This window comes from Drosophila arizonae, chromosome X (assembly GCF_054131065.1).
Source record: "Drosophila arizonae isolate 15081-1271.41 chromosome X, UAZ_ARI_1.0, whole genome shotgun sequence".
Lineage (NCBI taxonomy): Eukaryota > Metazoa > Arthropoda > Insecta > Diptera > Drosophilidae > Drosophila > Drosophila arizonae.
Window position 1 is genome coordinate 33,064,744 of NC_142927.1, and position 28,000 is coordinate 33,092,743.

The following is a 28,000-nucleotide window of genomic DNA, read 5'->3' on the forward strand; positions in this document are numbered from 1 at the left end:
AAGAGCAACCGTAGCTCTTTGCTGTCCACCAAAAGCTGGCCGAAGCGATTTGATAGCCTCAATGGGGAGTGAGCTATCCTTCAACTCCACCCTAATCGCCTCCAAGATCTCCTCTTTGCTTGCTAACTCATCTAGGTCGCGAATCTCAATTTGAGCCGATTCGGTAAGTGTTTTAACTACCGCTCGGTCACCCAAGGCTTTGCCTACAGCTTCGTGCAGAGCCTCAGCGCTATGCTCCGGCTTCCTACTAAGTGGCAACAAAAGGTCCCCCTTAGCTGTCTTCCTAATACCTTGGACGTCGCCGCTCAGATGCTTTAAATTTGGGTCGCTCTTGACTACGCGAAGCATGTCCGCATAGCTGCAACCACCTACACCTGAAACCGCGATGGCGTCATTTCTGGAACGTTTTTGCAGCGGCTTGCGTCCCTTAACAACCGTCCAGCTGTTCGAACTCGTCTGTCGAGCTGCCTGGTTGGTTTTATCGGCTGCAGCCCGTAGAGCAATTGGCTCTATTGATTTGCTGCGCTTTTATTGTGCCTCGGCTTTTTCGAAGGAGCTTTTCTCTGCTCAGTGGCAACTTCCCTCGACCGCTTCGGCCGTCTTGTGGAGACTGACCAGCCTAGCCAGCTCCTCTCTCATTAGTGCATTTATATGCCGCTGCCCCCCAAATAGGGCAGACAAACCCTCTAGCGTAATTCCTATTTGAGCTAACACTTCTTTTAAAGACTTGGGTGCCTGGCACTCAGCCACTGGAGACTGATTACAAGTCGACGGATGCGGCAACGCCCTCTGTTGTTGCTGCGGCGATCGCTGCAACGAAGAACGGCGCGCGAAAGCTTGCTGCTCCTCTTCCATCATGGCCTCCATATTGCTCCGACTACCACGGCGTGTAGCCTGTAGTGGGCGCTGCCTACTAATATAATTTGAATTTAGAGACCGCAGTAACTTAAACTCAACTTAACTACAGCGAGAGCCCGAAAGTATGCACTACTTTTAATACCTGCTACCTCACACCAGCAGCTAGGTTGCTGTCTTTGCTGAGACTTAGCAACTCACCAAAGTTAGTAGGCAGCTGATTGTCCGCTGCAATTTCCAGCACTACTAACAGCTGTTAGAGTGAATGCACCTGATTTTTTATTATTTGCACAAATGTGACGCCTAATGCGACAAATCTGTTCGCGCTTAAAAAAAGAAAGGGAAAGAGGAAAGCCCTGACATCAAAAACAGTGACGCTATTGCCCCCCTCTCTTGCACCACCGGATTGTACCACTGGGGTACTCCGCGAGACCGCCGCGAAGTAAGTCTCTGATAGTTTTTGCCGTCGCTGGGTGCGTCGCGCCCACAGTAACCACGTTGTCTACAGTTCTTTCCACTTTCAGAGGGAAAAACACAAATCAAGCTATTGTCCACGATGGATCACGATGACGTCGACCGTACTCCACGAAAACGCAGCCGTACTGTGTGTGTGTGTGTGTCTGTGCATGTGTTTCTCTAATTATATTTTTATTCGAAAATTGACACACGATCATCAAGCTTTGTTAATGGGCCAAATATTTTATTATTTTTTTACGTCGATTGACTTAACGGAGTTTAATGCTTTTTGCATTTATTTAAAACACTACTAGACATTTTAATCTTTTTTTCTGTGTACGAGTGTATATATGTACATACATATGTACATATGTGTGTATGTGCATTATTTGTCTCGTGAGTAAGCAGATAAGAAGCAGATAATTATTAAAATATCAGTTCCTCCACGGATATAGTGGATCTTCAAGTCAAGCTGTTTCGAGTACACCTTTCATAGATGTTTTTATTTTAAAAACTTTATAAATAATTTAGTACATAAATGTTGAAAATTCTGCGTAGCATATGTATGTACATATGTATTAGAGGTCTGCATGAATGTATTCATTTCTAAAACCATAGTACTGTACAGTAGTAAAATGTTCTCAAAAATACTGTACTCATTCCTTGCTGTACAGTATATTCAACTGTCAAAAACAAATCTGTACAACATTTTACTGTACTCACTTAGAATGACTGACAGTAAAAGCTGTACTCTTTTCCAATGAGTACATTTTTTTTGTCTCTTTCCCACACGTTGTACACCAAACTTCAATATGAGTATAGTAAATGTGATTGAGAACAACTGTAAAGATATTTTGAACTGCTCTGCTAAGCCTACTAATAAAAATGATGCAACGCAATAATATTGCAGCAGAGCGCGTGATTTACATGCGTGTAGATGCATGTATATGCATGTGTGTAAATTTGTAACAATTAAAATATTGGCCATCTTTTTCTTGCATATAACATTCTGATTTTTGTACGCCCCCCTTCATTAAAAATAAATATAATAAAAATAATAATAACTTACTGTACAGTAAGTATACTGCACACCAAAGTAGTGTACAGTGAAAGCACTGTACAGTATTTTTTACTGTACTCATTTAGTACTGTACAGCATGAAATTGAGTGATAACATAAACTGTTCATATACAGGGCTGTACAACTTTTACTAGTACTCATGTAATGCTGTACAGGAAAAAAAGTGTGCTCATTTAAAAATGAATGATTCAATAGGCCTTTTGAATGCATCCATGCAGATGTCTAATATGTATCTAGTATCGATTTTCACAACAGCAATTCTTAATCAGGGCATGTTCATAGCAGGACTTCGCGTACAAAAGTGAGCAGTTGTAGATTGTGCATTGAGTGGGATGCAACTGATGTCCTGCGGATAAAATATATTTAAATGGTTTGTGCTTTGCCACAAAATAGACACTCACCTGGAACAATACAACAGCAAGCATCATGTTCCACCTTGTTCGAGCAGTAGGTGTAGACGGAAGAGTCACACAGTGGACAGTTCAGAAATGTTCCGATAGCAGGATATCCTAAATGTAATTGCAGTCCAGTCGGTCCTAAGCCTTCAATACCCATTTGATGACCCCAATATTCACGTACTGAAAAAAGTGTTGTTAAAAGTGTTAGAGGATTTAAATAATATAAATAAGCGGTAATTGTAGGATATAAAAGTATTATATAGTAGGATACAAATATATTATATTATATATATTATAAATAATAATGTTAAGTGAAAAACTTTTAAACATTTTACTATGAATTTATAAACTCAAACTGTTTATACACACATTATACAGTAGAATTCGGTTATAACGACGCACAGTTGGACCTTTGCTCATTTTGCGTTACAAAAATCATTACTTTGGAACCAAACAATATATTAAAAAACAAGTAAGAAAGCTCTAGTCGAGACTGCTCGACTACGAGATCCCCTGAACCCTTGGAGCAATAGATATTTCAATAATTATTCGCGTCTTTCAGCTTACACAAGAAACACGCACACACACACACACACACAGGCATACATACACACACACGCATAGACACAAACGCATACACACACTCACATGCACACACACATACACAAACACATACATACACATACACATGCACACACACATACACAAGCACATACACTCACAAGCCCCCATGCATAAACACGCATGGGCTGCAGTGAGCGCTTACTATGAGAACTTAATTGCTTAATAACTTTTTTTGTGGACGTACGATCTTCATGAAACTTTTAGATTATGATTAAAACATGGATATGCATGTAATTGCCAAAGCACAAGTCTCTAGTCTTTGAAATACGCTTTTTACAAAAGTGAGGGTGAGGGGGTGAATTTAAGGGTGGGGGGTAAATTTTAACAAAAACCGAAATTGTATAAATTGCATATAAGCATACATTTAAAATTTGGAGACTCTAGCAATAAAGGTGTAGAAGATATAATTTTATAACTGGTTTTCGATAAGGTTTTTTATCGATAAAAAAAGATCGGGATGAGTTATCGATTTTTAATGATAAACTTGATATGCGCGCTGTAATTACGGACATTTTAAAAAAAAAGTCTCTAGCTCTTATATCTTCTGAAATCGACGCGTTCATACATACGGACAGACGGACAGACAGACGGACAGGGCCAAATCAACTCAGCTCGTCGCCCTGAACAAGAATATATATACTTTGTGGGGTCTGCCACGCCTCCTTCTCCCTGTTACATACATTTCAACAAAACCATTATACCCTGATTTCCCATTGAAAATGGGATGTTGTTTAAAATTAATCTAAGCACAAGGTGATGCGATTACAGGTGGCTTCACAGTTTTACCTCAAAGATAAAAAATGTGACTTTATACCAAAAATGCATGCATTTGTGTGAAAAACTTAAATATTTTTGTTGAAAATAATTTTATTTCAATTATTTACAGTAAATATAATTATTTAAACAAATAAACAGTACATAATTTGAAAAAAAAGTTTAGTTAGAATGTTGCATCATTTAGAATAAATTCAATCTACAAAAGGTAAAAAAAAAAAAAGTAAGAAAGCTCTAGTCGAGACTACTCGACTACGAGATCCCCTGAACCCTTGGAGTAATAGCTATTTCAATAATTTTTCGCGTCTTTCAGCTTACACAAGAAACAAGAAACACGAACACATACACACACACACACACACTCACGCACGCACACACACACAGGCATACATACACACACCCACACAAACAATTACATACATATACACACAAACTGCGGCAGCGACTGTGACTTAGAGGGCGCCTGTTTCAGGTGTGGAGAGATGGGTCACAGTGCCAAAGCATGCACCAAGCCACCAAAACGCAGCCTCTGCATCCGGAAAGGTGAATAGCAGACGGACCATTCAGCAGGCAGCTTCAAGTGCCCATCTTACCGTGAAGCTGCTCGTAAAATGAAATGCTAAGGTTTTTGCAACTTAACTTAAATCATTATGTTGCTGCCCAAGATCTTCTAGAGCAGACCATTAGGGAAAAATGTATAGATGTAGCTTTTCTCAGTGAGCCTCACCACTGTAGAACCAGCTGCCCTAGGACATGGTCAACAGACGTTAATGGCAAAGCTGCGTTGTGGGTATGCGGCAACTCAACGAACGTACTTTCGAATGTTAAGTCATACAATGGGTTCGTACGTGGCCGATATGGTAGCTTATGGCTTTACAGTTGCTATCTTGCCCCCAGCATGCAGAGGTCGTATCTTACTGGAGATCTTCGCGACACTAGATGTTGCACTGCTCAACACTGGCCATGAGTACACCTTCAGTCGGGCGGGATACGGGTCTGTTATCGACATTACTTTTGTCACTTCATCCCTCTTTCTGGGAGCAACATGGAGCCATTGCGATAGCTATACAGGCAGCGATCATACGGCACTTCTGTTCACAATAAGTGAGCCACCTGCCAGGGCGTAATTTTGGAGGTAGTCGTATCGGCTAGATACTTTTGATCCCGCGGTCTTTTCAGAGGCCATTCAGTCTCTGGGTACAATTGGTAATGCTGAGGCCAGAGCATGCCAAATGGTAGCCCAAATACAGAGTGCCTGCAATAGCAGCATGTTACGCCGCAAGCAGTTCACGCGACAACATGAGCCTACGTATTGGTGGAATACGCAAATAGGTGACATTCGTCGCAAATGCATCCAGGCGAGAAGAAGCTACCAACGGGCTCGCGGTAGGTCAACGTTTTTTGAGAAACAGTTAGCTTACCAGGCAGCTAGAAGACAGCTGAAAAAGGCCATTCGGGCAAGCAAAAGAGAATGTTTTTTACAGTTGTGCGACTCAGCCGAATATGACCCTTGGGGCAGGGCATATAAGATAGTAGTTAAAAGACTATACGCAGGTAGACAGGTGCAGCCTACGGATCGTCTGGAGTTTAAATCGATTGTGGAAACACTCTTTCCAGAAAGTTTAATCTCCATTCACGCCCCTGAGTCCGAATCTGCTGATCAGGGCTCAACGAGCACTGAAATTGTTTTAGTTACAGAGGAAGAAATATCAGTAGTTCTCCGAGGTCTTAGAACCAACACAGCTCCAGGGCCGGACGGGATCCCAAATCGTGCGCTAAAGCTAGCCCTCGCCTTGCACCCAAGTACGTTCGCCGAATTATTTAACGAATGCCTGATCCAAGAGACGTTCCCGGCAAAATGGAAAGCCCAGAATCTGGTATTGCTACCCAAGGCTGGCAAACCACCAGATGAGCCATCTTCGTACAGACCGATCTGTCTCTTAGACACCATGTCACCAAACCAATTTGGATTCCGGAAGGCCCGGTCAACAACGGACGCGCTTAACAAAGTTGTCGGCCTGGCCACTTCCGCTATTCAAGGCACCAGATGGAGGCACGGGACGAAGGAATACTGCATCATCGCGACCCTGGATGTAAGGAATGCCTTCAACACAGCTAGTTGGGATATGATACTGAATGCGCTGTCACAATATAATATCCCTAAATATCTAAGAGAGATAATAAAGAGCTACTTCAGTGGAAGAACACTGGTATACAACACGAGTGAGGGTCCCCAAACTCATACAGTGTCAGCTGGAGTACCCCAAGGCTCAGTGCTGGGGCCTCTCCTATGGAACATCATGTACGACGGCGTACTGCGCTTGGAACTACCAGCAGGCGCGCACACCATTGGCTTTGCTGATGATGTAGCTGTCGTAGCCATAGGAAAGGAGCTCAAAGATACAGAGGATATGTGCAGCGAAAGTATCAATCGCATACGAAGCTGGTTGACAGGAGCTGGGCTCGAGCTTGCGGCACACAAGACCGAAGTTGTACTAGTCAGCAGTCGCAAAAGAGTGGAAACTGCCAATATAAAGATCGGCAGCGTCACCATTGCGTCAAAGAGGGCGATAAGATATCTTGGTGTCATGATAGACACAAGATTAACTTTCCGCGAGCACTTAGAATATGTGCATAAAAAGGCAGCTGACTCTTGTAGAGCTCTCTCGAGAATCATGCTTAACACGCGGGGACCTAAACAGCAACGACGTCTCCTTCTAATGAGCGTCATTAGGTCTGTCATCCTCTATGCTGCGCCAATATGGGCAAGAGCGATGGCAACGCCGAGCTACAGCCGAGGAATTTGCGCGATCTACAGGCTGAGCGCAATCAGAGTCAGCTGCGCTTTCAGGACTATCTCCGATGACGCGGCGCTTGTCATAGCCGGTATGGTGCCACTGGAGTATTTGGTCGCCGAAGCCATGGAGCGGAATTCGCACGGGCCTACGCGACTCAACGCTGTCAGGGCGAACAGCATCGCACGATGGCAAAGAAGGTGGAATAGCTCAGCTAAAGGGCGGTGGACGCACAAGCTCATCCCGGAGCTTGAACCATGGGTTAACCGCAAACATGGCGAGGTTAACTTCTACCTTACGCAGATCCTTTCGGGTCATGGATGCTTTCGGAGCTATTTGAAGCGCTTTGGCCACGAGGAATCTGACGAGTGCCCCTGGTGCGAGCGAGGGCATGTGGAAGACGCCAACCACATTCTTTTCGAATGTGGACGGTTCCTGGAGGAGAGGCGTCGTCTGGAAGAGGCAGTGGGCCGCTCCATCAGAGCGGACAACTTAGTCAACGCCATGCTGGAATCGGAGGAAGCTTGGGAACTAACAAGCACCTTCGCGGCCACGGTGATGATGGAGCACCGCAGAGTCGAGCGACTGAGAAGACGAGCTGTCCCAGGCTAAGGTAGCGCATAGTGCTTGCGAAGCAATGCTTTACGGCCGTCCCGCAAGCACCGCGCGCTATCCTAGCCACCACGCAACTTGTAATTTGTTATATAATTTTGTCAATAAATGAATATAAAAAAAAAAAAAACACACACACACACACACAGACATACACAAACATTTACATACATATACACACACAAGCATAAACACGCATGGGCGGCAGTGAGCGCTTACTATGAGAACTTAATTGCTTAATAACTTTTTTTGTGGACGTACGAGTTTCATGAAACTTTCAGGGTTCAGGGGATCTCGTAGTCGAGCAGTCTCGACTAGAGCTTTTTTACTTGTTAATGATAAACTTGATATGCGCGCTGTAATTACGGACATTTAAAAAAAATTTGAAGTCTCTAGCTCTTATATCTTCTGAAATAGACGCGTTCATACATACGGACAGACGGACGGACGGACGGACGGACAGACAGACGGACAGGGCCAAATCAACTCAGCTCATCGCCCTGATCAAGAATATATATACTTTGTGGGGTCTGCCACGCCTCCTTCTGCCTGTTTCATACATTTAACAAAACCATTATACCTTGATTTCCCATTGAAAATGGGTTCAGGGTATAATGAGGGAAAATTTTGATGTTCCCTGGAATGAATCAATCTCCTAAACTAAAAAACTGAATAACATCATTCTTCTTTTATTTTGTCGGGAATAAACCAATCTTTCCAACGATACCATGAAATCAACAATCCGTATATTATATTTGCATCAGTTTGGTCACAAAGTGCAACTTTTACAAGATTTCGATGTTTTGGTTCAGTTTGCAAATTTACCCAACTTGGATGGGTCATGACACCCTTAAAAATCCCCTATATTCAAAAATCTTTTGGAATCCATCCGTATGGGTAATTTCCAATCGAATGGCATCCAAAAGCGGAGAAATATTTTGCCACGCTCTTCCGGCAGGGGTCCAACAGCGCGACGTTCTCTTGAGCGGTCTGTTGACCCGGAAGACGCTATAACCGTATATTATTGGTCATATATGTACATACATACATATGTATGTGTGTTTGTCTAAGGAACAGAATTTTCGTCGCAATAACCGTACAGACACTATAAGCAGACTCGTAATGGACCGGATTCTACTGTATATTGTATATGTACACTCATGGTCAAATTAATAGGTGTGAAATTTTTATAATAATTTTTAGCATAATTTTGGCATACTTCACAAAAAACTCCAAATTTCGCTGGCCAGATTAATAGGTGTGCCCAGCAAATTAACAAAAAATAACAAGTAAGGAAGCTCTAGTCGAGACTACTCGACTACGAGATCCCCTGAACCCTTGGAGTAATAGCTATTTCAATAATTTTTTGCGTCTATCAGCTTACACAAGAAACACGCACACACACACACACACACACACACACACACACACACACACACACACACACACACACACACACACACGCACGCACACACAGGCATACATACACACACATACATACACACACATACACACACACACATACACAAACAATTACATACATATACACACACAAGCATAAACACGCATGGGCGGCAGTGAGCGCTTACTATGAGAACTTAATTGCTTAATAACTTTTTTTGTGGAAGTACGATCTTCATGAAACTTTCAGATTATGATTATAACATGGATATGCATGTAATTGCCAGTATTTGAAATACGCTTTTTACAAAAGTGAGGGTGAGGGGGTGAATTTAAGGGTGGGGGTAAATATTAACAAAAACCGAAATTGTATAAATTGCATATAAGCATACATTAAAAATTTTGAGACTCTAGCAACAAAGGTGTAGAAGATATAATTTTATAACTGGTTTTCGATAAGGTTTTTTATCGATAAAAAAAGATCGGGATGAGTTATCGATTTTTAATGATAAACTTGATATGCGCGCTGTAATTACGGACATTTTAAAAAAAATTTGAAGTCTCTAGCTCTTATATCTTCTGAAATCGACGCGTTCATACATACGGACGGACGGACGGACGGACGGACGGACGGACGGACAGACAGACGGACAGGGCCAAATCGACTCAGCTCGTCGCCCTGATCAAGAATATATATACTTTGTGGGGTCTGCCACGCCTCCTTCTGCCTGTTACATACTTTTAACAAAACCATTATACCCTGATTTCCCATTTTCAATGGGTTCAGGGTATAAAAATAAAAATTCTGAAATATTGAAGAATATTTAGAATATATTTAGATAAGTATGGTTAATACCCTGTATATTCGCAATGACTTTGCTGATTCTTTGGGGCATAGAGGATATTAACTTTCTACACCTTTCCACAGGAATGGTGCTCCATTCCTCCTGAGTATTTTCCAATAATTGGGTGTAATTGAAGCAGGTAGTCTTGGAAATTTGCCTTTTCAGGTGTCCCCAACGGTTCTCAATTGGATTGAGATCTGGAGGCTGACTTTGGCCACTCATAAACTTCAATTATATTTTCATGAAACCAATCCTTAACTACTGGGAAGTCCTATTCTATCGTTATCCTGTTAGAATTTCTATTTTAAAGGTATGTTGTCGTGGGCATATGGTAGCATAGCACTACTCAATAGTTCCCTTTACAGGAATCTGTCCATTATGAAAATGGTCGATGGTCCAATTCAAAACCATGCCATGAAAAGCAGTCCCAAACCATTATGCCGCCTCCTCCGTGCTTACCGTCTTTTTTTTCTATATCTAGGATCCAATTCTTTGCCTTTAGGTCTTCGAACATTTATATTTGAGTCATTCTCAAAGACATTTTTTTTTGTTTCATTACTCTGAGAATGTTTCTCCATTCATGCTCTCCCTCTACAAACCACACCAGGCCTTGTGAGTTTGAGCAAAATTAAGCCTCATCCGAATATTTGATTTACGCAATAGAGGAACCCTGCGAACAACTCTCCCCGGTAGATTCGAGCTTAATAGCCGTCGACAAATAGTTCGTGCCGATACAACATTGCCCATTTCGATGGCAATCGCTCTCGAAGACTTAAAAGGGTCCCTTTGAGCCAAGGTGACTATCCGGGAATCCTCTCTTACGGTAGTTTTCCTCCGGGCACCCAGCTTCTTTTTATCTTTTTTATACCCTGAACCCATTTTCAATGGGAAATCAGGGTATAATGGTTTTGTTGAAATGTATGTAACAAGCAGAAGGAGGCGTGGCAGACCCCACAAAGTATATATATTCTTGATCAGGGCGACGAGCTGAGTTGATTTGGCCCTGTCCGTCTGTCTGTCCGTCTGTCCGTCTGTCCGTCCGTCCGTCTGTCCGTCTGTCCGTATGTATGAACGCGTCGATTTCAGAAGATATAAGAGCTAGAGACTTCAAATTTTTTTAAATGTCCGTAATTACAGCGCGCATATCAAGTTTATCATTAAAAATCGATAACTCATCCCGATCTTTTTTTATCGATAAAAAACCTTATCGAAAACCAGTTATAAAATTATATCTTCTACACCTTTATCGCTAGAGTCTCCAAATTTTTAATGTATGCTTACATGCAATTTATACAATTTCGGTTTTTGTTAAAATTAGCCCCCCACCTCTAAATTCACCCCCTCACCCTCACTTTTGTAAAAAGCGTATTTCAAATACTAGAGACTTGTGCTTTGGCAATTACATGCATATCCATGTTATAATCATAATCTGAAAGTTTCATGAAGATCGTACGTCCATAAAAAAAAAAGTTATCAAACAATTAAGTTCTCATAGTAAGCGCACACTGCAGCCCATGCGTGTTTATGCGTGGGTGCTTGTGTGTGCATGTGTTTGTGTATGTGTATGTATGTGGGTGTGTATGTGAGTGTGTATGCGTTTGTGTCTGTATGCGTGTGTGTGTATGTATGCCTGCGTGTGCGTACGTGCGTGTGTGTGTGTGCGTGTTTCTTGTGTAAGCTGAAAGACGCGAAAAATTATTGAAATATCTATTGCTCCAAGGGTTCAGGGGATCTCGTAGTCGAGCAGTCTCGACTAGAGCTTTCTTACTTGTTTGGTCTTAGAGCATTTGTAACGAAGTTCTCCGATCGTCCCAATAGTGAGGCAATGCATTTATAAGTTTTACCCTCTTCAGCACTGCAGTGAACTCCACGACCCATCTAATTTTATTCAAATGTTGCAAATGAAAATTTTGATGCTTCTTGTCATACCGTAATTATTCTAAAATATGCTAGAATCTTTGGGTCACACCTATTAATTTGACCATGAGTGTATATAAAAAATATGCACATATATATATATATATATATATATATATATATATATATATATATATATATATATATATATATATATATATATATATATATATTTTTTTTTTTTTTTAATATTTTTATATATATATTTTATATATGTATTATTCATTTACACATTTACACACCCGTTTTTTGTATAGCTAATGCTGAATAGTTAAACCAAAATAAAACTACGCACAACACAAAAATACGCGACATGTTTACTCTACGAAGCCGTACCATTGCTTTGCTTGCTTGGTAGATGATTTTGCTGCTGTTATTGTCGGCTTTCGTATATCGACTGCATTAACTTACATTTTTGTGCTGGTATCCATCCAAAGACTTTCGCTCTCAAGGGATTATTATAAATTTATACTGCCGCATTGGACGTTGTATAACTAATACTAGTACTCTAGTCAAGACTGATCGACTCGACAATACTCTGAAATGCGGAAAGAGGTTATATATGTATTTCTTACATATACATATATATAAATATATGTGCATATGTACCTGCATTGGCATGAATGTACATACATATGTATATATATATTACATACATACATATGTATGTACATTCATGCCAATGCAGGTATGTATGTACATATGCACATGCAATCGCTCTGTTTACTGCGCAGCTTACGCATCGACAATGCTTGCCCTGCAATTACATACATAAATGGAGATTTAATTGCTGAATAACTATTTTTGTACAACTTTCTTGTATTTCAAATACTCTTTTTTATACCCTGAACCCATTTTCAATGGGAAATCAGGGTATAATGGTTTTGTTGAAATGTATGTAACAGGGAGAAGGAGGCGTGGCAGACCCCACAAAGTATATATATTCTTGATCAGGGCGACGAGCTGTCTGTCTGTCCGTCTGTCCGTATGTATGAACGCGTCGATTTCAGAAGATATAAGAGCTAGAGACTTCAAATTTTTTTTAAAATGTCCGTAATTACAGCGCGGATATCAAGTTTATCATTAAAAATCGATAACTCATCCCGATCTTTTTTTTATCGATAAAAAACCTTATCGAAAACCAGTTATAAAATTATATCTTCTACACCTTTATTGCTAGAGTCTCCAAATTTTTAATGTATGCTTATATGCAATTTATACAATTTCGGTTTTTGTTAAAATGTACCCCCACCTCTAAATTCACCCCCTCACCCTCACTTTTGTAAAAAGCGTATTTCAAATACTAGAGACTTGTGCTATGGCAATTACATGCATATCCATGTTTTAACCATAATCTGAAAGTTTCATGAAGATCGTACGTCCACAAAAAAAGTTATTAAACAATTAAGTTCTCATAGTAAGCGCTCACTGCAGCCCATGCGTGTTTATGCGTGGGGGCTTGTGAGTGTATGTGTATGTATGTGTGTGTGCATGTGTATGTGTATGTATGTGTTTGTGTATGTGTGTGTGCATGTGAGTGTGTGTATGCGTTTGTGTCTGTATGCGTGTGTGTGTATGTATGTCTGTGTGTGTGTGCGTGTTTCTTGTGTAAGCTGAAAGACGCAAAAAATTATTGAAATATCTATTGCTCCAAGGGTTCAGGGCAGTCTCGACTAGAGCTTTCTTACTTGTTTATAATTCATAAGGAAAGGAACAGTATCCACAATTTAAAAATGTGTTCAATACACAACCCTATACAACCCTAGTAAAGACAAAATGTCAAGCCACGATTAAGAAACGAATGCAAATGCTCCTCGCATTTGTTTTTTCGACAATAATCAATAATCTGATTTCCTTTTGAGCCACATTTCGAATATACAAATTTGAAAAAAAGAAACAAGTAAGAAGGCTCTAGCCGAGACTGGTTCAGATTATAAAAAAAAAAAAAATTGTTTCAAGTGCAAAGGACTTGGGCTACTAAGTGAGTAGATGGATGCGTAAGCTTGTCAGCATGTGTGTATAAAAGTTCATGTTTTGAATATCACCCCGGGATTCAGGGGATTTTCTAGTCGACCAGTTTCGACTAGAGCACTTTTACTTGTTTTTCTTTTATTTTGTCAAACAGGCTTTTCGATTGTGGTGCTATTTCGAAAGCCACGGATTTTGTATACCCTGAACCCATTTTCAATGGGAAATCAGGGTATAATGGTTTTGTTGAAATGTATGTAACAGGGAGAAGGAGGCGTGGCAGACCCCACAAAGTATATACATTCTTGATCAGGGCGACGAGCTGAGTTGATTTGGCCCTGTCCGTCTGTCTGTCCGTCTGTCCGTCTGTCCGTCCGTCCGTCTGTCCGTCTGTCCGTCTGTCCGTATGTATGAACGCGTCGATTTCAGAAGATATAAGAGCTAGAGACTTCAAATTTTTTTAAAATGTCCGTAATTACAGCGCGCATATCAAGTTTATCATTAAAATTCGATAACTCATCCCGATCTTTTTTTATCGATAAAAAACCTTATCGAAAACCAGTTATAAAATTATATCTTCTACACCTTTATTGCTAGAGTCTCCAAATTTTTAATGTATGCTTATATGCAATTTATACAATTTCGGTTTTTGTCAAAATTAACCCCCCACCTCTAAATTCACCCCCTCACCTTCACTTTTGTAAAAAGCGTATTTCAAGTACTAGAGACTTGTGCTTTGGCAATTACATGCATATTCATGTTATAATCATAATCTAAAAGTTTCATGTAGATCGTACGTCCACAAAAAAAGTTATTAAGCAATTAAGTTCTCATAGTAAGCGCACACTACAGCCCATGCGTGTTTATGCGTGGGTGCTTGTGTGTGTATGTGTTTGTGTATGTGTGTGTGTATGTGTGTGTGTATGTGTGAGTGTGTATGCGTTTGTGTGTGTATGCGTGTGTGTGTGTATGTGTGTCTGTATGCGTGTGTGTGTATGTGTGCCTGTGTGTGCGTACGTGCCTGTGTGTGTGTGTGTGTGTGCGTGTTTCTTCTGTAAGCTGAAAGACGCGAAAAATTATTGAAATATCTATTGCTCCAAGGGTTCAGGGGATCTCGTAGTCGAGCAGTCTCGACTAGAGCTTTCTTACTTGTTTTTTTTTTTTTTAAGTATGTAACAGGCAGAATGAATCATCGCAGACCCCATAAAGTATATATATTCTTGATCAGGTCGACGAGCTTAATCGATACAGCCTTGTCCGCTGTCCATCCGTTTGAGTCCGTCGATCTCAGAAGATATAAGAGCTAAAGAGCTGAAATTTGGCCTGCATACTCGTGTATACCATAGGTACTACAAGTTTATCTTATTTTTTCCTAATTTGAGCGCTTTTAGACCTGCAGACTTTAAATTTGTGTTGTAGATAAAGTTAATGGATACAAAGATTTTGTAATTTAAAGATTTTGGCTACCACGCCCCCTTCACCACAATTTATGAAAAACATATTTTAAGTACTAGCACTAACCAGAGAACACATAGACTAGACAACTAGTGGAAAGCTTTTTGCACGCTTTTTTTGAGGCTTTAACAGCCCAGACAGCTTTGGATTCGCTCGGCTCCTTACTTTTAAGTTCGAGCTACGAAAAAATACGAACGCACAATCATTTCGTTTATGTGTTCTCTGGTTAGTGGTACTACTCAACTTCGTATTTGCTCGGCTCCGTCTCTTATGGCTCGAGCAGTGAAAATACAACGCTACAAAGTCAGTTCGTTGCGAGCGCTGAAACGAAATGGTCCCATTCTCATATAAAGCAAAGCTATGCGCTATTTGTCCTACTCTCTCTCTCTCACTCTATCTCTCTCTTTGGTCCTCAAATCACCGAACTTAGCAGCGCACAAAAATTGAATTTTGTTCGCGATGATCCCAGCTCTTTCCTTTTGAACGAAGGGTATACCTAAATCATAAAAGCGTTTGTCACGCTCATGCAAACAAAATGTAAGCGTTTGTATGGTTATTCGTGGGAAGGGTATGAAAGCGTTGATACTCATGAAAATGTTTTCGCGACGAGCTTGCACACACACACACACTTGCAGTCTCTGGAAACATGTGTGAGCATTAGTGGCCTGTGTGCGTAACTCTTGCTGCTTGTAGTAATTTTAAAGCCCAGCATTTGCATTCGGTCGATTTTGTGAAGTGCTCACAAACATACATACATACATGTATATACATATGTACATTTGATTGTGTGTATGCATGAGATGCGATGCTCACAATTATGGAATATCGTTTGTAGAAGCATTTGTATGCCTATGTGCCTTTACATGTGCGTATGTGTATGCTTTGTGTGTATGCATGGGATATGAGCATTGGCGTGACCTACCTCAACTTAGAATTGTATGAACATACAGAGCAATATTTGATTAGACAACTAAACTGACAAGTGCACTTCCTAATACTTTTGATATTTTTTTCTACTTGCATGATTTTCATGTCATCTTGACCTGTATATGTATGAACATATGCTTATTTTTAAAATTGTATGTTTCACCTGTATACATATGTATATATGTATGAAGGTACATACATATGTACATATATGCTTTGGAATATTTCGGGTTGCAGGCTATAAAAACTTCAAATGGGACATGAAATACACATGTCATATTAAGTCATAAAGGCCCATTTGACAGTCACTCTACAATGCAAACCATACATAATTTACAAACTATTAAATCGAGAGACAATTATCTTGCCATTCCATACATACATACGCAAATGTATGTATGTATGTATGTATGTATGTGCTTTTACTGCACAAGGTCGATCGGCGGTAAATTTCGGGCTTTACAATTTGCACAGGTAGTTGTACACATAAAGAATACATTTTCGCGACGAACATGCACACACCCATTTACAGTATGGGCTTTAGTGTGTGTACGTCGCGAAACTCAGTTCTTTCTCAATATGTTCATCAATCGTCCGTTGCAGTCCCGTTTTACATGTATTTGCCATTATGTGTTACTGTGGGAAACTATTCTTGCTGCCTGAGGAATATTGTAAGTGTGTATGTTCATAATACGTGAACATTGGCGTGTGTCTGCCACGGGCTTTTAATTGTGCGAGCGATTTCGAATTAAATCTGCAAAGGGGAGTGCTAAACGACCTTTTATTATCACTTCAGTGTTTTCTATTGTTAATCGTGCTAAAATTTATATACGTTTTTTTTTTAAAACTATGGCAGAAGCATGTGTCATACATTGCAGGTGGGAAAAATGTAAATAAAAAAAAATATTCTCAAGGAAATGGCGCGAAATGTATAATTGAAGCGTGTGGTGCGAGTTATAGAAAAAGTTCCGTTAATTTTCCCGTTAGATTATTTTCGTTTCCATCAAAAGAATTTTATTTAAATAAGTAGATAAAAGCTTGCAATTTACCTAATAATTTTAAGTGGAAAGGCGCTAAAATTGGTAGCAGGCATTTTGAACGCAAGTATATTGGTAAACGTAAGTTAAGAGTCAATGCAGTCCCAACTCTACACTTGTGCAATCTAGATTTTTATTCAAATAACATTGTTGACATCAATGATGATATTTATACAATAGACATTCAAGAACAGGATATTGAACCTTATAAGTATCAAAAGAATAGTTTAGGTAAAGTTTCTGATGAGTTTGATAAGTCGTCTGCCACAGAGCAGCAGCACCAAAGCGTTCAAAATGAAAGTGACGGGGAGGAAAACGTAGCGAACCTTTTGAGCTTTGAATGTAATTCAAGAAATCAATTATGGCAAGATTTGAGCGTCGGTAGGTCTTCTTTTTGTTTAAATTGCTTAAAAAGAGAGCAAAATGAGGTTTATTATAGGAAAAAACATTATGATATGGGAGTAGAGCTTAAAAGAGTACAGGAAGAGCTCCTTAATTTGCAGAAAAAATATTCAGCTTTAAAAAATGTTTCTAGATATAGAAACCATTCTTATAGAATTAGAAAGGTAAAAAAAAATGTTAATGTCTTCACGACAATTAACAATTTACCTCATGTTTCTGAAAATTCAAAAGTATTATGTAGAATGCTTTTGAAAAATAATCATGTCTATAATAGTGCTGAAAGGGCGATTGCCTAAAATATTAATTTTTATTCAGCTAGGACATATGATTATCTTAGGGATGGGCTCAATTTAAGACTCCCTTGTAAGAAATCTTTAATCGATGGCCGATTTTGAAAAATTTAGTTTCTGGATTTAATCCAGACCTATTAGAAAATTTGCAGGGCATTGTTGAGAAAATGAGCGCCAAAGAAAAATATGCCGTATTAGTTTGCGATGAGCTCAAAGTAAAAAGAGGGCTTCAGTACAATTCATCTCTTGACGAGATACAGGGATTTGAGGACGATGGTGTTAAAAGGAGTAAGTTTTTAGGACAGCAAGTCTGTGTTTTTCTTGTTAGGGGTCTTTTTGAAAACTAGAAGTATGTTTTAAGCTATACGGTGTCAGCCCGTGGCATAAATCATACTGAAGTCAACAAAAATTTGAAGAAAATATTGGACTATCGCAAGCATTAGGGCTCAATGTCAAAGCCGTTGTTTGCGATCAAGGATCCAATAATAGAGCAGTGTTTAATAGATGAGGTATTGATTTAAAAAATCATAGCTTTGAGGTTAATGGTGAAAAAATTTTGGCCATATTTGATGCACCGCATCTAGTTAAATCCCTTCGAAATATTCTTTTAAAGCAGAATATTTCAATACCAGAAGATACAGTTTCATGGGGAATAATTATAAAATTATATGAAACTGAGACCAAGAGTTTAACACGTTTATGTCCGAAATTAACCTTAAAGCATGTTAGTCCGAATTGTTTTTTAAAAAATGAAAGTGAAATTAGCAACACAAATCTTTAGCCACAGTGTAGCTGCTGCGATACGCACATTTGTCGAAACAGGTGAGTTTGCCGATTGCAAAGACAGTGCAGTTGCAACGGCAATATTTATAGATAAAATTAATAATCTTTTTGATTGCTTAAATAGTCATTTTATATTTGATAGCAATCCTTATAGATGTGCCCTTAGGCAGAATAATAACGTCCATGAGTACCTTCAGGAAATGCGTGATTATTTCCAAAATCTGCATTATCCACACAAAGGATATTGCATTGATGGGATGCTGATAACAATCTCATCGGTAATTGCTTTGGCGGAAGATATTTGGAATAACAACACTGATTTATTCTTTGTTGTCACATCCAAATTAAATCAGGACCCGTTGGAGAATTTATTTTATTTTATTAGATGTCGGGGAGGAACAAATAGTAATCCAACAGTATTCGAATTCAATACAATAATATCTAAAATGCTATCCATGAAAATATTGACATCAACTTCTGTATCTGGAAATTGTATTCCAGATGAAGATTTAATGTTAGCCAATATCATAAAAGATAGCGGTTCCCAATTATCTGTTTTTCATGAACAATGTAATTCATGTCGCACTCCATCAGATATTGAACCTTTAGATGATGATGTAGAAATAGAATTGTCATTAGATACAACCATTGCCAATATTCAAAATGATTTTAATGAAAATGCATTGCGATATTTTGCTGGGTATCTTCTGCACAAACTGTTGCAAAACACTGTTCTTCTGAGTATTTGATACTCAATAAAAATTTTCATTATATAAACAGATATCTTAAATTGAAAGCCTCTTCTGACCAATTTTACAATTTGATAAAACTGCATTTCGAAACATTTAGGAAAATTTTCGAAAAGAAACCATACATCGCTCGCATTAAAGAGAAAATTGTTCTGTACTGCATGCACGCTACAGCAAAATCATCTTTAGATAATCAATGGTTTTCCCTTATTATCCTTGTTTTCAGCATAGGAAATTCATTCTTAATCAGTTTGTTTTAATTTTAATTAGAAAAAATTGTAAATGGCAAACTGATAAGATTGGTAAAATTAACATTTTAAATAAACGTAAATTGCAAATAATTAAAGAATAGGTAGAATAGGAAGTGATAATAAAAGGTCGTTCAGCACTCTCACAGCAAAGCTAATCCGATGACAATTAAAAGTCCGTGGCAGGCACACGACAAGATTTATGTATGTACGTATTGTGCAAATACTTACATACATATGTATATACTCACATTATTCCACAGGCACAAGCGCATGTAAGCAAAAACTTATTATTTATGCGCACCAGCGCTTTCATACCCTTTATACTATTAATATTAAAAATCTAAACATTTTGCATGAGCACGACAAGGACATTTAAGAGTTCGGTATTCCCTTCACTCATAAGGGAAAAATAGGATCGTCGCGAACAAAATTTAATTTTTGTGCGTTGCTGGCTTGAGTCTGCACATATGTACATACATATACATTCGTATGTACATGTGAGAGAGCATAGAGAAACAGAAAGAGAGGGTAAGACAAAATAAAATAAGACAGCGGCGATACATCGTAATGTCTCGCTTCAGCGCTGGCAATGAACTGACTTTGTAGTGTTGTATTTTCACTGCTCGAGCCATAAGAGACGGAGCCGAGCAAATACGAAGTTGAGTATGTTCTACATGTCTCATCTATGTGTTCTTTGGTCAGTGGTACTAGGGACTTGTACTATGGAATGTACACACATTTTAGCCGTATGATTACGCTTTGAAAGTTTCATAAAGATAATCCATCTACAAAAGAAACTATTCAACTATTAAATTGTCATAACATTGCCCACACTGCACCGCTGCCCAAGCGCTGTCGCTGTTAACTGCGCAATCAGCATGGATGCATTCAAAAGGGCTATTGAATCATTAATTTTTATATGAGCACACTTTTTTCCTGTACAGCATTGAATGAGTACTAGCACTGACCAAACAACACATAGACTAGACATTTAGAGCAACGTTTTTCCACGCCGAAACATCTGTCTAGCAAGTCCCGGCCAACTTCGTATTCGCTCGGCTTGGTATTGGATAGCACAATGAAATCAGTGCGCTCTAAGCACGCATTGAAACCCACAGAGAGAGAGAGAGAGAGAGAGAGAAAGAGTTAGAGAGAGAGAGAGGGAGAGTAAGACAAAAAACGCAAAGCGCATGCATGACCATTTCGTTTGCGTGCTTAGAGCGCACTGATTTCGTTATCTTGCTATCTTTCATTACCCGAGCCATCCAATACTAAGCCGCGCGAATACGAAGTTGGCCGGGACTTGCTAGACAGATATATAATGGTTTTGTTAAAAGTATGTAACAGGTAGAAGGAGGCGTGACAGACCCCACAAAGTATATATATTCTTGATCAGGGCGACGAGCTGAGTTGATTTAGCCCTGTCCGTCTGTCTGTCTGTCCGTATGTTTGAACGCGTCGATTTCCGAAAATATAAGAGCTAGAGACTTGAATTTTTTTTTAAAAAGACCGTATATACAGCGCGGACGTCGAGTTTGCTTTTAAAATTCGATAAATCATCCCGTTATGCTTTTATCGAATAAAAACATTCAAGTTCAAGTCAGATGCCACTACAGCTAATTGTGAATGATTTTTCATTTTTTTTTTAATTTCTGATATTCTGAAATATATCATATGCTGAAAAATTCATTAAATTCCGTTCAGTCAAAAATTAATTAAAAATCATCAAATATTTGGCCAATTAACAAACGCAAGCGCAGCAGCTACAACAGCATCGTATACGCGTGCACACATAGTACATACAAACTTCTTCTGGAACATTCTTTGAATCACATCAGCTGTTAGTTTGGTTTAGTTTTGGTAGATGGCGCTGCAGCAGTGAATCTATTTGAGTTTTGCCAGCGCAGCTTCCAGAAGTGAGGTGGCGTAGTGTGTTAGTGGCAAGACGCTCGATCGAGAAGTCGCGGCTCGAATCCCGATCGGTGCAACTGATGTTAATTTTTTTAATTGTTTCAAAATATTTTTATATTTTCATAAATAAGTTTTCTATTTAATTCATATTTTTAAATACATCGAAATTGAAATTTTAGCCATACTAAATGGTAATTTTTATACCCTGAACCCATTTTCAATGGGAAATTAGGGTATAATGGTTTTGTTGAAATGTATGCGACGAGCTGAGTTGATTTAGCCCTGTCCGTCTGTCCGTATGTTTGAACGCGTCGATCTCAAAAGATATAAGAGCTAGAGGCTTGAAAATTTTTTCATATTGAGTTTAGCTTTAAATATCGATAACTTGCTCCGTTATTTTGTTATCGATTAAAACATTATCGATAACCAGTAATAAATTTATATCTTTAAAGCTAGACTCTCCAAATTTTTAATGTATGCTTATATGCATTTTATACAATTTCGATGTTTTTCAAAATTTACCCCCCACCTCTAATTCACCCCCTCACCTTCACCTTTATAAAAGAAGTATTTCAAATACTAGGGACTTCTGCTTTGGCAAATACATTCATATCTATGTTATATTCATAATCTGAAAGTTTTATGAAGATAATCCATCCACAAGAAAAGTTATTAAACAATTAAGTTCCCATAGTAAGTCAACACTGCAGCCAATGCGTGTTTATGCGTGCGTACGTATGTCTGTGTGTGTGCGTGTATGTGTGCATATGCGAATAATTATTGAAATACCAGTTGCTCGAAGGGTTCAGGGGATCTCGTAGTCGAGCAGTCTCGACTAGAGCTTTCTTACTTGTTTTTGATCTGGGTCTGCAAATAACGGCTTAGCTTCTTGAATTAATCGATTTATTATTCTTTTTTTGGCTATCGGACATATGATTTGTTCGGACCTTTATATTGTTAACTGATGTGCAGGTAATTGCTTAATACGGACTTTATTTTTGTCAGTTACTATTAGGATATCATTCCTGACCTCAATAAGAACATTGAGTTGTTTCATTGTATCGTTGCTTACAAAACCATGAAAAGTTTTTAGAGTAGGCAACACGAAAAATCTAATTGGGGTGTTGAGATTAAAAAGATTCAGAAATACATATATGATGGGTTATGGCTATTTTTCCGCCGATAGAATTAGCGAAAAAAACTTCATTATTCTCTTTTGCGTTGGTTACCAGAGAAGACTGTATGTAATTCTGGTTGGAGCCACTATCAATGAGGAATTTCAGTACCCGTCCGTCCCTCGTTTTGCATTGGACGGGTACTGAACTTCCTCATTGACACTGCTGCGTTCTCGTATAGTGCTTCGGCGATACCTTGCTCTTCTGCAGCACTGCTGCTCACTGCTCGTATGCGTCGGCATAAGCTTCGGCGGCGTATGCATTTGCATATGCATTTGCGTAAGCGTTAGCTTCATCGTCTATGTTCTGCACTTGGGTTTCCCCAGTATTGATATGAAATGTCGCTGATGTTTGAATGGGTTTTCTGCCCTAGAAGATAAGCGTCTTTTCCCAGCAAACTGGTTATTATTTGCCCTGTTCATATAATTCATATTCCTAGTTCTGATAGAGGAGTCGACTTCCATTGGTTATGGAGCTGGTTGTGGTTTTGGGGCTATTGGTCTTGGCGGTGTGTTAAGGAACTGTTGCGGTTGTTGGTGTATTGGTCTTGGTATGAAACCTGAGTTTTGGGTAACCTGGGCTTTGGTGGATAGTACAAGTTCGGGTTGAAATTGGTTTGACTCAGGACTTGTGGATTGTTATATCGAAACGAAGGTTGAATAACTTTATTTTTATGATTGTTTTTCGGAGGTAACGAAAGGGCTCTCATGGGATTAACGGAATTTCTAATCGACTGGTTCTAAATCACTCGGTACAAGTGAAGGGTGAACGAATACACTTTACTATGATGGTGTTTAGTTTTGTATTGATTCTTTATTCTGCTGGGCCCGGGTTTTTATACCCAGACTCATGTATAATTTCAGCCATTAAATCTAGTGCTTCTATTGCTGAGTGTGTAAGGCTCAGCATTGGTCTATTACATATTATTAACTTATCGCGTAGTTTGTAAGACTCCGCATTGGTTTATTAGCTATTATTATTTTATTGCTGAGTTTGTAATGCTCAGCGCTCGCCTCTTACGTATTCTAATCGCTAAGGGTCAGGGTCATAATTTATATTTATTTATTTGACAGTTCACACTTGAAACATATGTTATTTATTTTATGCTAGCTGTCGAGTGCATAGCGCGTACGTTCCCCTACTTATAATATTTCTATGTTCATGCATGTGCATGAACATTCTGCGGGGGGCCAAAGTGGGTAACGTCCAGAATTGCTTTCTGTGGATTTCTAAATAATATTCAGGACAAATACAAATTTAATAATTGTTAGTATTCTTGACGAAATGATCATGCTTGCAATCCTTATGTTCGTGCCTGAACATTCTGCAGGGCCCAGAAAATGTGACATCCAGTATGCCACCATCACCTTGGCCTTTTGCTCAGGTGGCGGCTCCCATGCCAAGTGAAGTCGTGCCTCTTTAAAGAAATTCTGCAGCTTGTAGGTGTCATCGTTTATTGCATTAATATAGCTGATTGCATCTATTGAGGAAGTTGTCGATCGCTTCATTGTTGCCGAGGCCAAAGCCTCCAAGTGATAGATGTCCTTCTGTTGATGCTGATGCCTTATTGTGCCTATTGTTTTGCTTGTAGTGGTTATGATTGTTTCCTTTAATATGTTGCTGCTACTTCCAATTGACTCCTTCTGATGTAATTGTACTTGCAGCTTTAATTTTCATTGTTGGTGGCGCTGCTGTGGTCATCACTGAAGAGTTTGAGTCGGCATTGTTGCTTTTCTCTTCAGCTGCACTTCCAGTCGCTGTTGCAGTCTCCGCAGAAGTTTGCTCTTCCGTCGTGCTGCCAACTGTGGAAATATCATCCATTGGTCGAACTTCCAATTGGATATCTGTTGATGTGTCTTCAGTGATACTCAACGTCGATGTCGAAGTTGTGGCAGAAATTCCATTCTCGTCCGCATCTTCTATGTGCTAAGGATCCTTTGCTGGAGTTGGTGGAGCCCAGATCTTTTTTATTGATCTCTTGTCTTCGCCTATATTTGGTTTTGTTGTTACCACTTGAACTTTATTACCTTGTTCAGTAGCTTTATTTATTTTTCCTCCCTCGTAGAGGCTTGCTGGCGGGCTGACATCAAACTTTTTGAACACAATTGCATCCAAAGTAGCCGATATGCTGTCAGCTCATCAGCTGTGACGTTGTCATTATTATTGGAGGGACTCACGAACTTGAGGATATTGCATTCATCATTATCTTTCAGCAGTTCCATGTCCACAGGCAAATAACGTTTGTAGCGTTTGCATAAATAGTCCCACGCTGAATTGTAGTTACCCACTCCAATTGAGAAATGGCTTATAACTCCTTGACCTTCTCCTTTGAGATACATTTTGAGGTATATCAGTTTCGTCTTGTCGCTGATATCCTTTCTGTTGTGAATTATTTTGGTGAACTGCTCGAAGAACGTTGGCCGTTAAATTGAGGAAGTGTCGGTTTCGGTTGCTTTGGAGTGTCTTCTTTTACGATTTGCAGTGCACTTATTTTCCTTTCCAGTTTTTTTGACACTGTGTACACTTTGACTCCCAGTTCGTCTATGTACTCGATTTCGTAGGCAGGCCTTTCATATTTTACCTCCAAATCTTTCAGTGTTGACTGGACTTTCTGCCAGAGGAAATCTAGCGTATCTTTGTAGCTAACGATTTCATCCTGGTTGCTGAGCTCAATGTTGGCCAGCACCTCTTCAATGTGCAGCCTTGCTCTTTGAGCTCTTTCGTCCACAAGGCTTACCAACTTCTCTATTGGGCTCGACCAACCAAATGAAAACATCTCTTGCTTTAATGTTTCTGGTCTCGTTTCCCAACTATAAAGTTGTTTTGTGTCTATTGCGTGGTCGGCAACTTCGACTTTCATGAACTCTTTATTGGTTCTGATTTCTGCCATTATGCCACCATATTTATCTTTAAATATTGATGGTTGACGACACAGTTGTTTGTTTATTGTAGATCCATTGGCTTATCCCGTTGGAGGTTTTTTTGTTTTGATCACCAGGTTGATCTTGCTGTGCCTCGACTCACGCTTGGGTTGGAAAGCCAATGCACAAATCTATAATACTAGTACTTCACTTTGTACTAATCACAAACATTTTTCCTTGTGGATGAAATTGAAGTATTAAAAATACTTCATCCGGCTCGAAGGAACGAATACACTTTACTATGATGGTGTTTAGTTTTGTATTGATTCTTTATTCTGCTGGGCCCGGGTTTTTATACCCAGACTCATGTATAATTTCAACCATTAAATCTAGTGCTTCTATTGCTGAGTGTGTAAGGCTCAGCATTGGTCTATTACATATTATTAACTTATCGCGTAGTTTGTAAGACTCGGCATTGGTTTATTAGCTATTATTATTTTATTGCTGAGTTTGCTGTTTATGCCCAGTTTGACAGTTCACACTTGCAACATATGTCATTTATTTTATGCTAGCTGTCGAGTGCATAGCGCGTACGTTCCCCTACTTATCATATTTCTATGTTCATGCATGTGCATGAACATTCTGCGGGGGGCCCAAGTGGGTTACGTCCAGAACTGCTATCTGTGGATTTCTAAATAATATTCAGGACAAATACCAATTTAATAATTGTTAGTATTTTTGACGAAATGATCATGCTTGCAATCCTTATGTTCGTGCGTGAACAAAGGGCTTATATAAGGTCGGTTGGCTCTTTGATGGCTAATAGCCTTGGTAAGCCTCCGTTGAGACCTCTGATAAATGTATCTAAAGCTTTGTCTCTATAAATGTTGGTTCTGTTTCTGCAAATGAATCATGGTTCTGATTCAAAATTAGAGACAGATGATAAGAAACGGCTTGATAAAACTCGTTTATTAATCGTTCATTCTGGCTGAGAGTATAAAGTTGGTATTCCAATGTCTTAAGATCTCTGCGGTCAGCAAAATGATCAGTGAGACATTGGGATATGGCCTCCCAATTTAGTGGGGAATCATACGCTTCTAATACGGCATCGGCTTCCCCAACTACTTTACTTCTCACTACCATTAAAATACCATAGTGTTTTGGTGTTCCCCGTACAGTAGAGTATGCCTCAAATATCCTGTCTACGCTTTTGCGCCATGAAGTGAATTCTGCTCTATTCCCAGAAAAGTCATTTAAAACTCGTACGACGTCTGACAACTTGTCTAACTCGTTGATTCGTCCCATGTGTTTTGGGAGAATCGTCTGATCTTGCTCAACCGAAACGGTTGCACCTGGGTTAAGTAATTCGTCAATATCTTCCTAAGGTATCTCTCTATCGTACTCTCAGTTGGTTCGGCACCTGTACTGGTGGATGGGAGTGTATTTTCTGGTGGTGGCATGTTTATTTTAGAGAATGCGGTCGTTAGTTCGTCAATGGTCACGGACAGATTTAAAGAATTTTTATCAAATAGGAAAATAATGGTAGTTTGTTTTCAGTAAATGTTAATGAAATCTTGACTTATATTATTCCTACGCAATCAACGCAGTGATCTTCCTAGCTTTACGGGCCATACGCTATACCGGGCAACTAAAGTGTCGCTCAGTAGTACAATTTGTTTTTCTTAATTATTAAGTGTTAATATTTAATATTTCTTGTTTATTTCTTGTTTTTATACCCTGGACCCATTTTCAATGGGAAATCAGGGTATAATGGTTTTGTTAACAGGCAGAAGGAGGCGTGGCAGACCCCATAAAGTATATATATTCTTGATCAGGACGACGAGCTGAGCTCTGTCCGTCTATCCGTCTGTCCGTCCGTCCGTCTGTCCGTCTGTCCGTATGTTTGAACGCGTCGATCTCAGAAGATATAAGAGCTAGAGACTTGAAATTTTTCTACTCATTTGTGGATGTCATTTTTTTGTACCGTCGCACCATTTCAGCAAGAATCGCGCACCAAATGTCATTGTTCCTATCCCATAGCTCTATCATTCCACTTGGAGTTACCCATAATTTGAAGGCTGCAGTTTCAAATGACTCCATATATTTTCAATGATATTCATGTCTAAAGAATATTCCAGGACACTTCAAGGTGTTGAATCCTTGCCATATTATCCACTTTTTGACCAAATTAGACGTGTTCTTTGATTCATTGCTCTGCATTTTTCAGTAGTAAAACCCATATGTTCACCTAATTCTCCCAAATTCTTCTGTAAAGTGATCAGGTATTGCCACTGACCAAACAACACATAGATTAGACATCTGCAACATCTGTCTAGCAGGTCCCTGCCAACTTCGTATTCGCTCGGCTTGGTATTGGAAGGCTCGGGTAATGAATGAAAGATAGCACGACGAAATCAGTGCGCTCTAGGCACGC

At 39.3% G+C, this 28,000-nt stretch overlaps 1 protein-coding gene and 1 long non-coding RNA gene across 3 annotated transcripts in view; one reads left to right on the forward strand and one right to left on the reverse strand.

Moving 5' to 3' along the window:
* Nucleotides 1-926: 926 nt before the first annotated feature.
* On the forward strand, nucleotides 927-1,518 carry LOC149268213 (uncharacterized). Its single transcript, XR_016271195.1, has 2 exons — nucleotides 927-1,297; nucleotides 1,380-1,518. It is a non-coding gene; the product is annotated as an uncharacterized LOC149268213 (long non-coding RNA).
* Nucleotides 1,519-2,500: 982 nt separating this feature from the next.
* LOC149268214 (uncharacterized) overlaps nucleotides 2,501-28,000 on the reverse strand; it is a 74,458-nt gene continuing 48,958 nt past the window's right edge. Inside the window, exons 2-3 of one of the 2 annotated variants that reach the window (XM_089475104.1) lie at nucleotides 2,793-2,969; nucleotides 2,501-2,737 (exon numbers count right to left, since the gene is read on the reverse strand). In XM_089475104.1, the coding sequence (XP_089331230.1) occupies nucleotides 2,625-2,737; nucleotides 2,793-2,969 (290 nt within the window). In that variant the 3' untranslated portion in view covers nucleotides 2,501-2,624. Of the gene's footprint in view, nucleotides 2,738-2,792; nucleotides 2,970-11,999; nucleotides 12,155-28,000 lie in introns of those variants that run through there. The other variant, XR_016271193.1, reaches the window with a different exon arrangement.